Source organism: Dreissena polymorpha, chromosome 9 (genome assembly GCF_020536995.1).
Source record: "Dreissena polymorpha isolate Duluth1 chromosome 9, UMN_Dpol_1.0, whole genome shotgun sequence".
NCBI lineage: Eukaryota > Metazoa > Mollusca > Bivalvia > Myida > Dreissenidae > Dreissena > Dreissena polymorpha.
Genome location: NC_068363.1, coordinates 44,201,949 through 44,218,138, shown reverse-complemented (window position 1 = coordinate 44,218,138; position 16,190 = coordinate 44,201,949). Strand labels below are relative to the sequence as shown.

The window sequence follows — 16,190 nt, the reverse complement described above, 5'->3', positions numbered from 1 at the left end:
AACAAGCATGTCAAAATAAAGAACTAATACATTTGTTTAACATATACACTCAATAAACAAAATACCAAGTCCGCTTCCAAGCTTTTGGTAGCCAAATTTTTGCTGAGTACGAATTTAACTGTTACATAAGAGATTCCAATAAAGTGATTTTTCTGTTCATTTTCATTCGCTGTCATACTCATGCACATGGTAAGGGGTCGATTTTAAATAAATAAAAAATAACAATGTTAGATGTAAAATTATTCAAAGTGATTTAATGTTGTTTATTCCAGGTCCAGAAGCAAAAGAAAAAGAAGACATCAAAATCAGAATTCAGCAAAGATTTTATGTTCAATGATCAAGTATGTAATTTTATAGCCAGATAATACATGTATTACAAGTATGAGGCTTATTCTGACACTTAAGTATTTTTCCAAAGAAAAACGACTGCTTGTTGCCTTTGGAAAAGAAAGAAAGGTTGTAAAAAAAGGGCTCTATCAGAATCAGTACATCCAGATTGCAAGGCGAATTTTAAATACACTGTACACTTTCTGCTTTTATTGAATTTTATATTTAAAGGATGTCTCTAGTAAATGAAAATGTTTAGGCAGAAACTGTCATCTCTGATTAGCCTATGCGAACTGACAGATGAATCTGGGACAACAATTTCCCACAGGTATTGAACCAGTTTTCCCACAACATAGCTCTTTGGTTTTATATAGAAATGCTCCATTTTACTCCCCTTTGCTGCTGCTTTTCGCTGATAAAAAAGTGGGAAAACTTTTTTAAATTTAATATATATTCATTAATTTTCAATAATAATGAAAGTGCTTTAACTAAACAGAATAATTACAAGTGTAAGAGTAAGACATTCCATGCATTAAGAAATTTATTAAAAATGTTCTGGTTTTCCATTGAGCAGCACCCTAAGCCTTTTATGATGCAATATGGGCGGTTCTCTGTGAAAAAAAGGTTTTAAGCATGTGCGTAAGGTGTTGTCCCAGATTAGCCTGTGCAGTTTGCACATAGTAATCAGGGGTGACAATTTCCGCTTTTATGATATTTTTCGTTTCAAGAAAGTCTCTTCTTAGCAAAAATCAAGTTTATGCGGAAAGTGTCATCCCTGATTAGCCTGTGCTGACAGCACAGGCTAATACGGGATGACACTTTATGCACATGCATTGAACCCCTTTTTAACAGAGTACTGACCATATATTTTGCTAGAGTGCAAAACGGGTCAAGATTGTTTTCAAAAACTACCGTAAATGGTAAATCAGTATGTACCACAATTTGATAAGTAATCAATTCCTGACAGTGAAACATGTGCCAAATCAGCCATAAATTGTCATTCACAGTTTTGATTTTGTTAAGTTTTTGTACATCTTTCTTATTGTTGTCCAGGAAGACCCTTTTAAAGGATTCAAAGCCATCAACTTGAAGTTTGCAAAAAAAGCAGAACCAACATTCACACTCGACGAGAAAATTGCAGCTGCCAGAAAAAAGAGAAAAGTACCTGACATTTGTTTTGTCTTTAAATATTCTGAGTAGTATGACATGTAGAACATGTTTATATGTTTGGTTCATATTTATTAAATTGTTAATAATACATTTTAAGTTATTTTTAAAACTAATGCATAATTGAAGCAAAAGTATCATTGCTTGAAATTCATCGGAAAAAAAATGTCACAAATACTTAAACATATTTTTATAAAGTGAAGAAAATAGTTACAGTGCAGGTTTAAACAAATTTTTGTAAGACTATGAATTTCATGAAAATCAAAGTAAAACTGGTCAAAGGTGTTTTAATATGGCTTTCAAATATATATATTTTTTAATTATAATCTGAACATCACATACCCTGACATACCTCCATAGCACCTGTAATAGGGTAAGACCTCCAGGTATTTGAGTTAATACCCTTTTTAATCTTGAAAATATACAAATAATAAGCAACAAGTACTAGTGTCCCTTACCCAATTTTCGAGGGGATTTTGGTTTACATTGAAAATCTTGCAGAGCGTCAAAAACAGGTTGTAACAAAATAAAAACTAATTGAAACCAAAATACATCTGAAACTTCAGTCATAAATTTCCAAACTTTTAAGTTGATGTTCAGGTTATCAAATATTCCTTGACAAAATCATTACATATTGGCATTTTGATGCAAAAAAAAATCCACTTTGCTTTATATTTATAATTTTTTAGAAATTTCCATTTGGCTTCACATTTATGTTTATAAAAAAACTAAAGCAGCTAAACTTTCTATGGTCTACAGTGAATTAAGATACAGAAAATGTTGAGCTAGCTTGAGCGCTATAGGGTTGAATTTTTGTTATGACTTTCAGGCAGATGGTGACGATGATGAAGCAGAGGCGACTGTAGACCCAGATGATGGACCTGTAGATGATGAGATGGAGCAGGACGTGGACTCCGACGGAGAATTCGTAGCAGGTGAGTCTGCAAGGAGTCAAGACAGGACTGGGGCTGGTTTTTAACATTGGTTGATGAAGCCCAGAACTCCCATTATGGGGGATATATTAATATTGCTGGTATTTTGGGGACAGTAGTTATATTTGTGGTTTTTATTTTGGGGAAAACAATATTTATGGTATTTTGGGGGGAAAATATTAGTATTTCTGATATTTGGTTGGGGGTGATTTTTTGATTCCTGGTTAATTTTAGATAGGTGAAAATATGCATGACTTCAAATAATAATTCTAAGAGCCCTGCCTTATAAATTCTACAACTAAAGTAGAGCAAACAAACAAGTTTTCTCAGGCCTTTGTTGTGTACCACAGAAGATGTGACAATACCTGAGCCATTACTGATCAAGTATCAGGGATATGAATGATTGTGTGACAAGATTTCACAAGCTTATGGCCCCCAATGTTTGTACTTTCTAGAATAGAATAAAATCCCGTATTTAAGAAGCGCTTTAAGAACGAAACTGTGTTTAAAATGTTGGTTTATTGAGACCAACACCAGATATCTGATCGCGATAACAAATATGTCTGTTTTTAATATTCTGGTGAATACATTTTATTACACAAGGGCATTGAGTTGAACATTTTGCATTCATATTTCATATTTGCAATTATTGATTGAAAATCATTTCAGACACCATCAAAACAAAGGAAAAGAAGAAAAGAAAGAGGAAGAAAGGAAAGGCTGATCCAGACTCGGACAGTGAGCAGGTATGTGAACAACAAATTTGTTATTTTCTCACATTACGTTAAATGTAGTGTACGGTGGTGCAGCGTGGGAGCACCCATTTGGTACTGTCCAAATTCTGAATTGTATATAATGATAAACGTGTGCCAGTAGTTTCTTCTTGTAAATATTGTTGGCAAAAGCCTATTTAGGCGAAATATATCAGAGAAGAGTGGAACTTGTTCTGGGAAAAGCAGTAATGTCAGGTTTTTTTTATCTGTTTGAACTTACCCAAATTGTGTGGCCCTTTGTAATATTTTGATTAAAGAAAGTTGTAAAAAATCTAAGATGAAATCCTAGGAAGGATATACATTATAGAGCTGGGGGCAACTTGTTGAGAGTCCTTGTAAAAACTTATGTACTTACCTTTGGTAACCCAACCAGTAGTTTATTATGTTAGTTTTCAAGCTTGGCCGAACCCTCTGTTTTTTTTGGTCCCCCCAAAAATATCATTACCCAGAAAAAACAAACAAAAATAGTCTTGGTTCTTTGAAATTGAAAAACAAACTTGTTATCATATGATATATTGTGATTTTATAAAGCTGTGCTTGATGCATATGAACTGAGACTTCATTACTTGTTTTGCAAAATCACATTGATGCTTAAATACTTATTTATTTACAGTATGAAGTTTTCAAACTATCAATCATACTGTTATGGAGACATTGAAGATTTCCCAGTATTTATTTTTCAGGCAGGTGAAAAAGTGCAATTCTCAGAAAATGTGGCTTCGTATGATAAGAACATGTCATTTTCAGACATGAACATTTCTCGGCCACTAATGAAGGTAAAAATAATTGTATTGAGTATATAATAGACATATTTAAGAGCTACAACAACGGAAAATGATGTATTTTGAAATGGGACATAATGGAGTCAGTTAGGAAAGTGCTTGTAAAGTGTTATGAGTTTGTACAGCAAACTACTACCACATTTCTCAAGCAATTTAACCCTTTCCTCCACAGAAGCAAAGTGAAATGGCTATGTGCAAACAGCATAAAATCAGAACAGCTTGCCAGTAACTGGCAGTCTGTTCAGGTTTTATGCTGTTTGCTGCTTATTAGTATGTTAGGGTTGGAAATGAAGCCTTTAAAACTTGAATCCAGTAAAAAAAAGGTCTTTAATTAAATTTAAATTTGTAAGTGACTACAAATGCGTCAAAATACATATCTAATTGGAAATGGGTTAATTGAAACATTAAAAGTGTCATCTCTATGATGTATGGTGTGCAACACACTTTTGTATGCCCAGTGCTCACCACATTTCTGAGTTATTTTCCATTGATCATGGCTGTCACTGCTATCCCAGGTTTTAGTAACGCTTGTCACAAAGCTCCTGTCAAGATTGATTGACCCCTTACACGCCTCATTTGCATATCTCTGACATTTGCATATCTCTTACATGGCAATGCCTGTCAACCTTTGATATGAATGGTTCAATATTCCATCTTAAAACCTCAACAAAATAATGCCAGATTGGATAAACTTAGGTGAATTTCATCCTTGTCCCAAGGCTTGTGATTCAGTTTTTCCAATGCCTTTCTAAATAAACGTGCCTGTATTCAATACTAATAAGTATTTATGTATTTCTGTGCGTTCAGGCCCTGGCCCTGATGGGCTTTGAGCAGCCGACTCCAATCCAGTCTGCCACCATCCCCATAGCATTGCTGGGTAGAGACATCTGTGCTTGCGCTGTCACTGGGTCAGGTAAGTGCTGGGTAGAGACATCTGTGCTTGCGCTGTCACTGGGTCAGGTAAGTGCTGGGTAGAGACATCTGTGCTTGCACTGTCACTGGGTCAGGTAAGTGATATTTGATATGCAAAGTCGTGGGGGTTGTAGTTATGGTGTTTGCCTAGCGACAGGGAGGTCATGTAGTGATGGTGTTTGCCTAGCGACAGGGAGGTCATGGGTTCGATGCCCACTGTGGGAGCGTTCTTTAGATCTTCTCCAAAGACACCAAGTACCAATACTACCAAGGAAACAGACTCAAGAGCGTTTCAATAAGCCTTCGACTTTGGATGCAATCGCGCTGAAATAAATAGGTTTAAACTAAAGTAATTCTGAGTTTGTTACTGGAAAGATTTAGGATCACAAGGATCAAGGTTGCTGCTTTAAGTGCTAAGTCAAACTACAGTCCACTCTCGTTATCTCGACATCGGATATCTCGATATTCTCGATATGTCGAATTAAGCTCAATGTCCCATTTTTTTCCTTCTTTATCCATATAAATAAACATCGCTTATCTCGATTTTCGTTATGTCGAATAATTCGATATGTCGATATAAAATTTTGTCCAGAGTCCCGATTTTACATGTATTTACTGTGGTTTATCTCGAAGTGTGAATAACTGTCCCAGTGTCGGCAAAATGTGAGAAATGTTTTCTTTGATACTTCACTGTCCCGCTTCGCCTGGCTGCTCCCGATACTGTGCGGTAGGAAATTGATCCGTTAATTGCATCAATGATCACACGTGTGAAATGTCGTAAGCCATTAACACTTGGGTAAGGAATGTCACTTTAACTGTCACTTTAACATCAATTAACTGCAATTTATACACAGCCTGCCGATAGGCCAAAAGATTAATTGTTTTTATTTTGCATTTCAAACTACAAAATGTACATGTACAGTTCAGTATTCCGGAACGTGATTTACGCATGTTCAGATGGAAAATCCTCGTCTTGATTGGACATCAATAGCATCATAACTTTTATTGGCAACATTACCGGATGTTTCCTCAACAGTTCAGAAAAAATATAACCGCATGTGTTCATGCAGTTCTGCAATCTTAAAACGTCATTTCAAGCATTTAAATAGCAAAATTAATAGTGCCTCGTAAAAACGCGTATATATCAGGTAGAGAGTATTTTGCCACACGGTGACCGCTTTAGTTAGACCACTTAGCAGGTATTTAGATGTTAAAAACAAGGTAAATTTTCGTCTCATTTTTTCTTTGACAACACCTAATCGGATATCTCGAACTCTCGTTATCTCGATATTTTTTCTTGTTCCCGCCGACTTCGAGATAACGAGAGTGGACTGTAGTATGATTATATTTTCTAATAATCTGATAAGTCCGAAGAATTGTCTAGATGTTTTATTAATGTGTGTACAAATTGCTATAAAATATTTGATATATCAATTTTGTTTGTATGCACATGTTTAAAACAAATAGAATCAAACAAACTAGGAATCTTTTGGCCGACGTTTTTGCTCCAGATCTTTCCCTGACTTTCTTTTCTGCTCTAGATCTAATCTAACCTGCCATTTTAATTTACATCTTTCCATTACCTTCTATTTCACTAGATCTTTCTGTAACATGCTAATTTACTCTAGATCTTTCCTAAACCTCTTATTTTACTCTTGATCTTTCCCTAACCTGCTATTTTCCTCTAGATCTTTCCCTAACGCAAACAAACTGATCTATATCTCCAGGTAAGACTGTGGCCTTCATGCTGCCCATCATGGAGCGTCTGCTGTACAAACCTAAAGAGTCAGCCGTGACACGAGTACTGGTGCTGGTACCAACACGTGAGCTGGCTGTGCAGGTGCACACCGTGGCTAAGCAACTCGCTAACTACACTAATATACAGATCACTCTGTCTGCAGGTGAGTTACGTTTTATTGGCTCACCTGAGCACTATGTTCTTATGGTGAGCTTTTGTGACAATTTTTTGTCCATTGTCCGTCATTCATCGTCTGCAGTCAACATTTACCTTGTTAATACTCTAGAGGCACCATTTACTGCCCAAACTTCATGAAACCTGTCAGAACATTTGTCCGAATGATATCTCAGCTAAGTTAAAAAATGTCAGGTCCATTGTAAAACATGGCCGCTTCTGCCAGGGAAGTTTTCCTTAAATTGCTTTTGTAAAATCTTGTAACACTCTAGAAGTCTTATTTTTGGTCCAATTGTCATGGAATTTAATAGGAGCATTTGTTCTAAGGATATATCGGCAGAGTTCCAAATGGTTGTAGTCTGTTGAAAAACATGGCCGCCGGCTGGGGGGGGGGGGGCGGGGCAGTTTTCCTTATATTGCTTTTGTAAAACTTTTTTTAACACTCTAGCAGTGACAATTTCAGTCCAATCTTCAGGAAACTTTGGTTGGATTTTGTTTTTCTTATGATATCTTGATTTAATTTTGAAAATGGTATCGGTTCCTTGACAAACGTGGCAACCATGGTTGGTGCAGTTTTCCTGAAATGGCTATAGAGAGAGAGGGTTAATGCTTTAATGGCCACATGTATTGGCCAATCTATATGAAATTTGGTGGAAACATTTGTCCCTTTGAAATCTTGGATTAGGTTGAAACTGGGTCATGTGGGCTACACAATAGAGCACTAAGCTTTGTTTTACTTGAGAAGTCAGTAAAGGAATTCCCTTCTTAGCGAAAATCCAGTCTAGGCAGAATGTGTCGTCCCTGAATAGCCTGTGCAGGCTGCACAGCCTAATCTGGGACAACACTTAACGTACATGCATTATGCCCAGTTATCCCAGAATGAGGCTCATATGTCTTGTTAGATATTTGTAAGATAAAAATCAATATCTCGTGGATAATGTCATAAAAACTTACCATATGTCTTAGATAATGTTCTATTAAAAAATGGATAATGTTAGGGGGGTTGAAAAACAAGCCATATGTCTTGGATATTGATGCACTGAACGCGGCTCACTGTCTCCTGGATAATGTCAGGTGGTCTGGACATCAAGCAGCAGGAAGCAGCCCTCAGGATGGGCCCAGACATTGTGATCGCCACTCCGGGCCGGCTGATCGACCACCTACACAACTCACCCAGCTTCAACCTGAACAGTGTGGAGATCCTTGTTCTGGATGAGGCTGACAGGTAGGTGGTGAACATTGTGCGCAGGCTCGTTGAACTTCAGTGTTGAGTGCACAGGCTCGAGGAACTTCTGTATTGTTTTTAGCTCACCTGAGCACAACGTACTTATGGTGAGCTTTTGTGATCGCCTTTTGTCTGTCTTGCATTGTCCGTTGTGCGACGTCAACATTTGCCTTGTTCACTCTCTAGAGGCCACATTTATTGTCCAATTTTCATGAAATTTGGTCAGAAAATTGGTTTCAATGATATCTTGAATGAGTTCGAGAATGTTTACGTTTGCTTGAAAAACATGGCTGCCAAGGGGCGGGGCATTTTTCCATATATTGCTATATATGGCTATAGTTAAATCTTGTTAACACTCTAGAGGCCACATTTATTGTCTGATCTTCATGAAACTTGGTCAGAAGATTCATCCCAATAATATCTTGGATGATTTCGAAAATGATGCCGGTTGGTTGAAAAACATGGCCGCCAGGGGGTGGGGCATTTTTCCTTATATGGCTATAGTAAAACCTTGTTAACACTCTAGAAGCCACATTTATTTTCTGATCTTCATGAAACTTGCTCAGAAGATTTGCCCCACTGATATCTTTGATGAGTTTAAAAATGGTAACCTTTGCTTGAATAACATTGCTGCCAAGGGGCGGGGCATTTTTCCTTATATGGCTATAGTAAAATCTTGTTAACACTCTAGAGGCCACATTTATCGTCCAATCTTAATGAAACTTGGTCAGAAGATTCATCCCAATAATATCTTGGACGAGTTCGATAATGATGCCGCTTGGTTGAAAAACATGGCCGCCAGGGGACGGGGCATTTTTCCTTATATGGCTTTAGTTAAACCTTGTTAACACTCTAGAGGCCACATTTATTGTCCAATCTTGATGAAATATGGTCAGAAGATTTGTCTTAATGATATCTTGGATGAGTTCGAAAATGGTTTCGTTTGCTTGAATAACATGGTCGCCAAGGGGCGGGGTATTTTTCCTTATATGGCTATATAAGGCTATAGTAAAATCTTGTTAACACTCTAGAGGCCTCATTTATTGTCTGATCTTCATGAAACTCGGTCAGAAGATTCATCCCAATAATATCTTGGCCGAGTTCAAAAATGATGCCAGTTGGTTGAAAAACATGGCCATCACAGGGGCGGGGCTATTTTCCTTATATGGCTTTGGTAAAACCTTGTTAACACTCTAGAGGCCACATTTATTGTCCAATCTTCATGAAATTTGGTCAGAAGATTGGTCTCAATGATATCTTGGATGAGTTCGAAAATAATTATGTTTGCTTGAAAAAAATGGCTTTCAAGGGGTGGGGCATTTTTCCTTAGATGGCTATAGTAAAATCTTGTTAACACTCTAGAGGCAAACATGCCATACGTCCCGGATTGTCCGGGACAGTCCCGGAAATGAAGAACTTGTCCCGCTGTCCCGGAAATCTGTCAAATGTCCCGGAATTTACAAAATCCATATATACATGTACCTTATCTTAGGCTTAACTGCACCTCGAATCTGTGTATATCTGCAGCGTCTCCATGACAATGCCTACCCGAATAGGCAGACTACGCTACGTGTCAAAATCGATCAATTAACAGGGGTCCTGTTATCATATTGATTGTCTCACGTTTGCGGTCAAACCGAAAAGGCGGCATTGTTTAATGTGGTTGTTAATTGACTTTAATCTACTACGTCATTATTTCCCGCTGCGTAAGAGCAAAGGATAGTTGTTCACACATCTGAAGTCCAACATTGCTGAGTAAAAAAATTAAAAGCAGTTTATGTTCGCTCGTTTAACCGACAAAGAAGTTGAGTAAAAAAAGTAAGCATATAAAAACGTCATCCTCACTAGGTTTATTATTGTCTTGTGAATTGATTTGAGTTGACGATCTAACGGTACTGTATTGTTGTATTTTTTATTATATAAATGTTATAAATGAATAAAGGCGTATCCACAACTATGCGTTACACACAGGTCTTAATAACAATAACGCAGTGACGTCACCATCTATGTTTAGAATGCTTACACTGAAAACATGTGGCTTGTATCATGTAACGGAAGTAGTAATGTTTAATTTGACGTTAATAGATCAAGTGTATTTCGGATAGGCTTTCAAACTTTTGCAATTAACGATGCGAAACAAAAAAAAAACGTACCAAAAATGCATATGTCTATAAATATCGCTACATTTTATACATGTCCCGGAAAATCGGCAAAAGTCCCGGACAATTTAACTCAATGTCCCGGAATTGGTCTGAAAAATTATGGCATGTATGCTAGAGGCCACATTTACTGTCCGATCTTCATGAAACTTGTTCAGAAGATTCATCCCGATAATATCTTGGATGAGTTCAAAAATGATGCAGGTTGGTTAAAAAACATGGCTGCCAGGGGGCGGGGCATTTTCCTTATATGGCTATAATAAAACCTTGTTAACACTCTAGAGGCCACATTTATTTTCTGATCTTCGTGAAACTTGGTAAGAAGATTTGTCCCAATAATATCTTGTTATCTCAGGTGAGCGACTTTGGGCCTTTCAGGCCCTTTTGCTTATCTCTCCCCATAGGTGGAGAGATATAGAATTGGGCTTGTCCATCTGTCACAAAACATACACGCTAAAATTATGTTAATGTTTAATTGATGACTGAAAGTGTGTGCTGAACACTGGCATCACTTGACCAGTAGTTGATGACCAAGTAGATAAATGATACTTTTAATGTGTTAGTGTAGCACATTATTAAAACATTCATTTAAATTTTTACATTTGGCAGATACATTTTTGTTTGCTGAGAATGTTGAAGCAAATTTAAGTTAAAGTTATGGTAGATTATGTATTAACCCTTACCCACTTAGAAGCAAAGAGAAAATGGCTATATGCAAACACCATAAGACCAAAACAGCCTGCCAGTAACTCGCAGTGTGTTCAGGTTTTATGCTGTTTGCTGCTCATCAGTATCTAGCTGAAACCTTTAAAACTTGGATCTTGTAAGAAAGGCCTTTAATTAAATTTAACTTTGTAAGGGACTACAAATGCTTCAGAATACATATCTAAGTGGTTAAGGGTTAATTTGTACAAATGTGTTGAGGTAATGAGAGGTAAAAGCACTTACTAATAAACTACCAATGACGGTGCCTATTTAACGAGCCTCAGTCTGTTAAAGGGTTGAATTGACGTGCATAAAGTGTAATATTAGCCTGCTCAGTCAAGGACGACACTTTCCGCTTTTATGGTATTTTTTGTTTAAAAGAAAGTCTCTTCTTAGCGGAAGTACAGTTAAGGTAGAAAGTTTCGTACCTGATTAGCCTGTGAAGAGAACACAGGCTTATCTGGGACAACACTTTACTCTCATGCATTAAACCCCATTTTCCCAGTGTAAGACTCCAGTGTTATGTTTCAGGATGTTGGACGAGTACTTTGCTGAGCAGATGAAGGAGGTGATACGACTGTGCTCACGGAAGAGACAGACTATGCTGTTCTCGGCCACCATGTCAGAGGAGGTTAGAGCTGGGTCCAGTAAATCAAACTCCTTCTGGGAAAACTGGGCCTAATGGATTGCACAGGCTCATTAGGGATGACACTTTGTGCTTTTATGCAATTTTTCTTTTCAAGGAGGTGTCTTCAAAACACAAAGCTTGTGAAGGAGGAAAGTGTTGTCCCTGATAAGCCTGTGCTGACTGCACAGCCTAGTCTTGGAGGAAAGTGTTGTCCCTGATAAGCCTGTGCTGACTGCTCAGAAGCCTGTGCTGACTGCTCACAGCCTGTGCTGACTGCTCAGCATGTGTCCCTGATAAGCCTGTGCTGACTGCTCAGCATGTGTCCCTGATAAGCCTGTGCTGACTGCTCAAAGCCTGTGCTGACTGCTCAGCATGTGTCCCTGATAAGCCTGTGCTGACTGCTCAGAAGCCTGTGCTGACTGCTCAGCATGTGTCCCTGATAAGCCTGTGCTGACTGCTCAGAAGCCTGTGCTGACTGCTCAAAGCCTGTGCTTACTGCTCAAAGCCTGTGCTGACTGCTCAGCCTGTGCTGACTGCTCTAAGCCTGTGCTGACTGCTCAAAGCCTGTGCTGACTGCTCAAAGCCTGTGCTGACTGCTCTAAGCCTGTGCTGACTGCTCAGCCTGTGCTGACTGCTCAAAGCCTGTGCAGACTGCTCAAAGCCTTAGCAGACTGCTCAAAGCCTGTGCAGGCTGCTCAAAGCCTGTGCAGACTGCTCAAAGCCTGTGCTGACTGCTCAGCCTAGTCTTGGACGACATTTGACGTACATGCATTGAGCCCACCTATTCCCAGAATGAGGCTTTTATTTGTCACTTTCACTTCCTAGGCTGGTTTGTCATAAATTGATTAACGAATTACCAATCATATCGATTTTGTACAAACTTGTGTGAAATCAGTTGAGAAATTGATTTTATACCCTTCATTATGAAGGAGAGTAATTGAAATCAAAATGGTCGTCTGTCAATAAACACAAACCTGTTTGACAAAGTTCTACTACACTTTTTGATGTAAAACATTCAAATTTGCATTGTTCTCTATGCTTTATGGCATTTAGCAGTTCCACTGTAAGTCTGTCTGTTAGGCATTCTGTTTCCGGATTCCTTCCTGAATTGCCTACAGATCAAGTTTGAGTTCTGGTCCATTGATATTTGAAGAAGTTAAAAGCCTTCGAATTTTGACCTTAACAACTGTTTCTCTGTCTTTTTACCTAAACACTTTCAAAGTGCAGTAGGGGGCGTTGTGTTTTAAAAACACAGGTCTTGATATTAAACATTAACACTTCTCTGCGCAGGTAAAGGACCTTGCAGCGGTGTCTCTGGACCGTCCTGTGAAGGTCTTTATCAATGAGAACACTGACACAGCCCTGGGTCTCCGGCAGGAGTTCATACGTGTACGTGCCAACAGGGAGGGTGATAGGGAGGCAATCATTGCAGGTAAGAAAACTGACAAGAATCTGTATTGCAATCTTGTCATGTTTTGGGTACTTTGAAATATCTACTTGTTCTCAAACTTACTATGGATACGGAAAGCATGACTCCTAATTTGGAGTGATTGCTGATTGATCTGATGCTATGTTGACATTTTAAGCTCAACTTAGCATGAAGTGTTTACGATGAGCTTCTGTGATCACTCTAATTATGCTCACCCAAAATTTGTTTTTGGGGGAGCATGTAGTTGCCGCTTCGTCTGTTCGTCCGTGTGTCTGTCCGTGCACAATTTTTGTCCGGGCTCTTTCTCGGCAACTAATTACCGGAATTCAATGAAACTTTATTGGAAGCTTCACTACCAAGAGGAGATGTGCATATTATCAGTGGGTTCTGGTCGGATGATTTTTCACAGAGTTATGTCCCTTTGAAATTTTCCATTAACTGTTCATATAGTGCAATTCTTGTCCGGGCTATTTCTCAGCAACTAATGACCGGAATTCAATGAAACTTTATGGGAAGCTTCACTACCAAGAGGAGATGTGCATATTATCAGCGGGTTCTGGTCGGATGATTTTTTACAGAGTTATGGCCCTTTGAAGTTTTCCATTAACAGTACATATAGTGCAATTTTTGTCCAGGCTATTTCTCAGCAACTAATGACCGGAATTCAATGAAATTTTATGGGAAGCTTCACTACCAAGAGATGTGCATATTATCAGCGGGTTCTGGTCGGATGATTTTTCACAGAGTTATGGCCCTTTGAAATTTTCCATTAACTGTACATATAGTGCAATTCTTGTCCGAGCTATTTCTCAGCAACTAATGACCGGAATTCAATGAAACTTTATGGGAAGCTTCACTTCCAAGAGGAAATGTGCATATTATCAGCGGATTCTGGTCGGATGATTTTTCACAGAGTTATGGCCCTTTGAAATTTTCCATTAACTGTACATATAGTACAATTCTTGTCCGGGCTATTTCTCAGCAACTAATGACCGGAATTCAATGAAACTTTATGGGAAGCTTCACTACCAAGAGGAGTTGTGCATATCATCAGCGGGTTCTGGTCGGATGATTTTTCACAGAGTTATGGCCCTTTAAAAAAAATTATTGTCCCCCCAACTACTGTGCCCTCAAGACATTTCCTTTTATCTGAATATATAGTGCAATATTGTGACAAAATAACCTTTGGGGAGCATCACCCATCTCCGACGGTTTCTTGTTTTCACCTTGTTACCACTCTAGAGGCAACAGTTTACCTGGTAACTACTCAAGAGTTGACATTTTTCTCTCAATCTTGATTAAATGTGGTCAGAACGTTTATTTTGACAACATCAAGGCCAAGTTCAAATTAATGTCTTGTGGGTCTTTTAACTATTCTAGCCGGTCAAATCTTTGAAACATTATGATCCCTCATTTATAACAAAATCTTGATGAAACTTGGTCAGAATATTCTTCAAAATATAAACCTTGTGTAAAATGCTTTAATTTCTTTTGCGCAAACTTTTTCAATATTTTTTAAGCAAATAAACTGAAACTTGAAATTTGTCATTATATGAGGTTAACTTGTGCAAGTCTCAAACATTCCTGGTTATGATACCCTGCTTTTAGGCTATTGTTATGGCAGTGTCACAAGTTTTGGGAGCAAACTACTTTCATATTTTTCAAATGATTGAATTGAAACTTGAAATATTTCATCATGAAGTTTATTTGGGCATGACGCAATTTTCACTTGAGGTGATGAACAATTTTCATCCCCATTGATCACCATTTTAAGACTTGATTGCCCTTGAACATATCGGATAAAGCAGTGAAAGTTTTTGTGACAAAGCTCTAGTTGTCTCAATGTCATTGTTAATACAAACATTTTGGAATTCTTTGTGAGTTAAAAAATAATTTCAAAATTTTATGGTTGCAATTTACATTTGCATTTCTATCACTCACTTATGCATGTTTGACCTATAAAATACATCTGTCTGATCCATTTTCCCTCTTTAATAAAAACATACAAGAGACTGTTTTTTGTTGTTCTTTGGGGAAATTTTAATCGGATAGTCTGTAACTTGGTTTACTTGCAATATTTTCAAAACCATCGATCAAAGACCTTTTATGTTTCACATTGGTCTTTAGGACATGATGTTTGCCAAAAGCAAATGTCCTTCTCTGATTTTTGCCCCCTACTGGTGAAACCAGAGGGGACTTATGGTTTGCGCTCTGTCTGTCAGTCTGTCTGTCACACTTTTCTGGATCCTGCGATAACTTTAAAAGTATTTTTTCATGAAACTTGAAACATAGATAGATTGCAATATGTAGATTATGCACGTCATTTCATTTTGATCGTATGTCAAGAATTCTGGTTGCTGTGGCAGCAAATAGACTAGAAATTTTAACAAATAGACTAGAAATATTGCTAAAAATAGTGGATCCTGCGATAACTTAAAAAGTTCTTCATATTTTTTCATGAAACTTGAAACATGTATAGATGGCAATATGGGGATTATGCACGTCATTTCATTTTGTTCATACGTCAAGAATTCTTGCTGCTATGGCAACAAATAGATATTAAAAAATTCTGACAATTGTGGAGTTTCACAGGTAGGGGACCATATTGCTTGGCAATCTCTTGTACTTTATGTGAACCATCACATCTCTTCTATATCTCTTCGTATTCTTTCTCCCTGCAGCCTTGTTGAGCCGCACATTCGTGGACCACTGTATCGTGTTCATCCAGACCAAGAAGCAGGCTCATCGTATGCACCTGGTGCTGGGTCTGCTGGGGGTCAACGTGGGGGAGCTGCATGGCAACCTGTCACAGGCACAGGTAACTCAACTGAGCCTTGTTCTGGGGGGTCAATGTTGGTGAGCTGCATGGCAACCTGTCACAGGCACAGGTAACTCAACTCAGCCTTGTTCTGGGGGGTCAATGTTGGTGAGCTGCATGGCAACCTGTCACAGGCACAGGTAACTTAACTCAGCCTTGTTCTGGGGGGTCAATGTTGGTGAGCTGCATGGCAACCTTTCACAGGCACATGTAACTCAACTCAGCCTTGTTCTGGGGGGTCAACGTGGGGGAGCTGCATGGCAACCTGTCACACGCACAGGTAACTCAACTCAGCCTTGTTCTGGGGGGTCAATGTTGGTGAGCTGCATGTCAACCTGTCACAGGCACAGGTAACTTAACTCAGCCTTGTTCTGGGGGGTCAATGTTGGTGAGCTGCATGGCAACCTGTCACAGGCACAGG

At 38.4% G+C, this 16,190-nt stretch overlaps 1 protein-coding gene across 1 annotated transcript in view; it reads left to right on the top strand.

Moving 5' to 3' along the window:
* Positions 1-16,190, top strand: part of LOC127846522 (probable ATP-dependent RNA helicase DDX27) — a 41,868-nt gene that overhangs the window by 8,107 nt on the left and 17,571 nt on the right. The window contains exons 2-12 of the mRNA XM_052377821.1: positions 273-341; positions 1,381-1,488; positions 2,324-2,429; positions 3,096-3,172; positions 3,883-3,975; positions 4,789-4,894; positions 6,621-6,794; positions 7,880-8,030; positions 11,426-11,525; positions 12,813-12,954; positions 15,633-15,769. Of these exons, the coding sequence (XP_052233781.1) occupies positions 273-341; positions 1,381-1,488; positions 2,324-2,429; positions 3,096-3,172; positions 3,883-3,975; positions 4,789-4,894; positions 6,621-6,794; positions 7,880-8,030; positions 11,426-11,525; positions 12,813-12,954; positions 15,633-15,769 (1,263 nt within the window). The remainder of the gene's footprint in view (positions 1-272; positions 342-1,380; positions 1,489-2,323; positions 2,430-3,095; positions 3,173-3,882; positions 3,976-4,788; positions 4,895-6,620; positions 6,795-7,879; positions 8,031-11,425; positions 11,526-12,812; positions 12,955-15,632; positions 15,770-16,190) is intronic.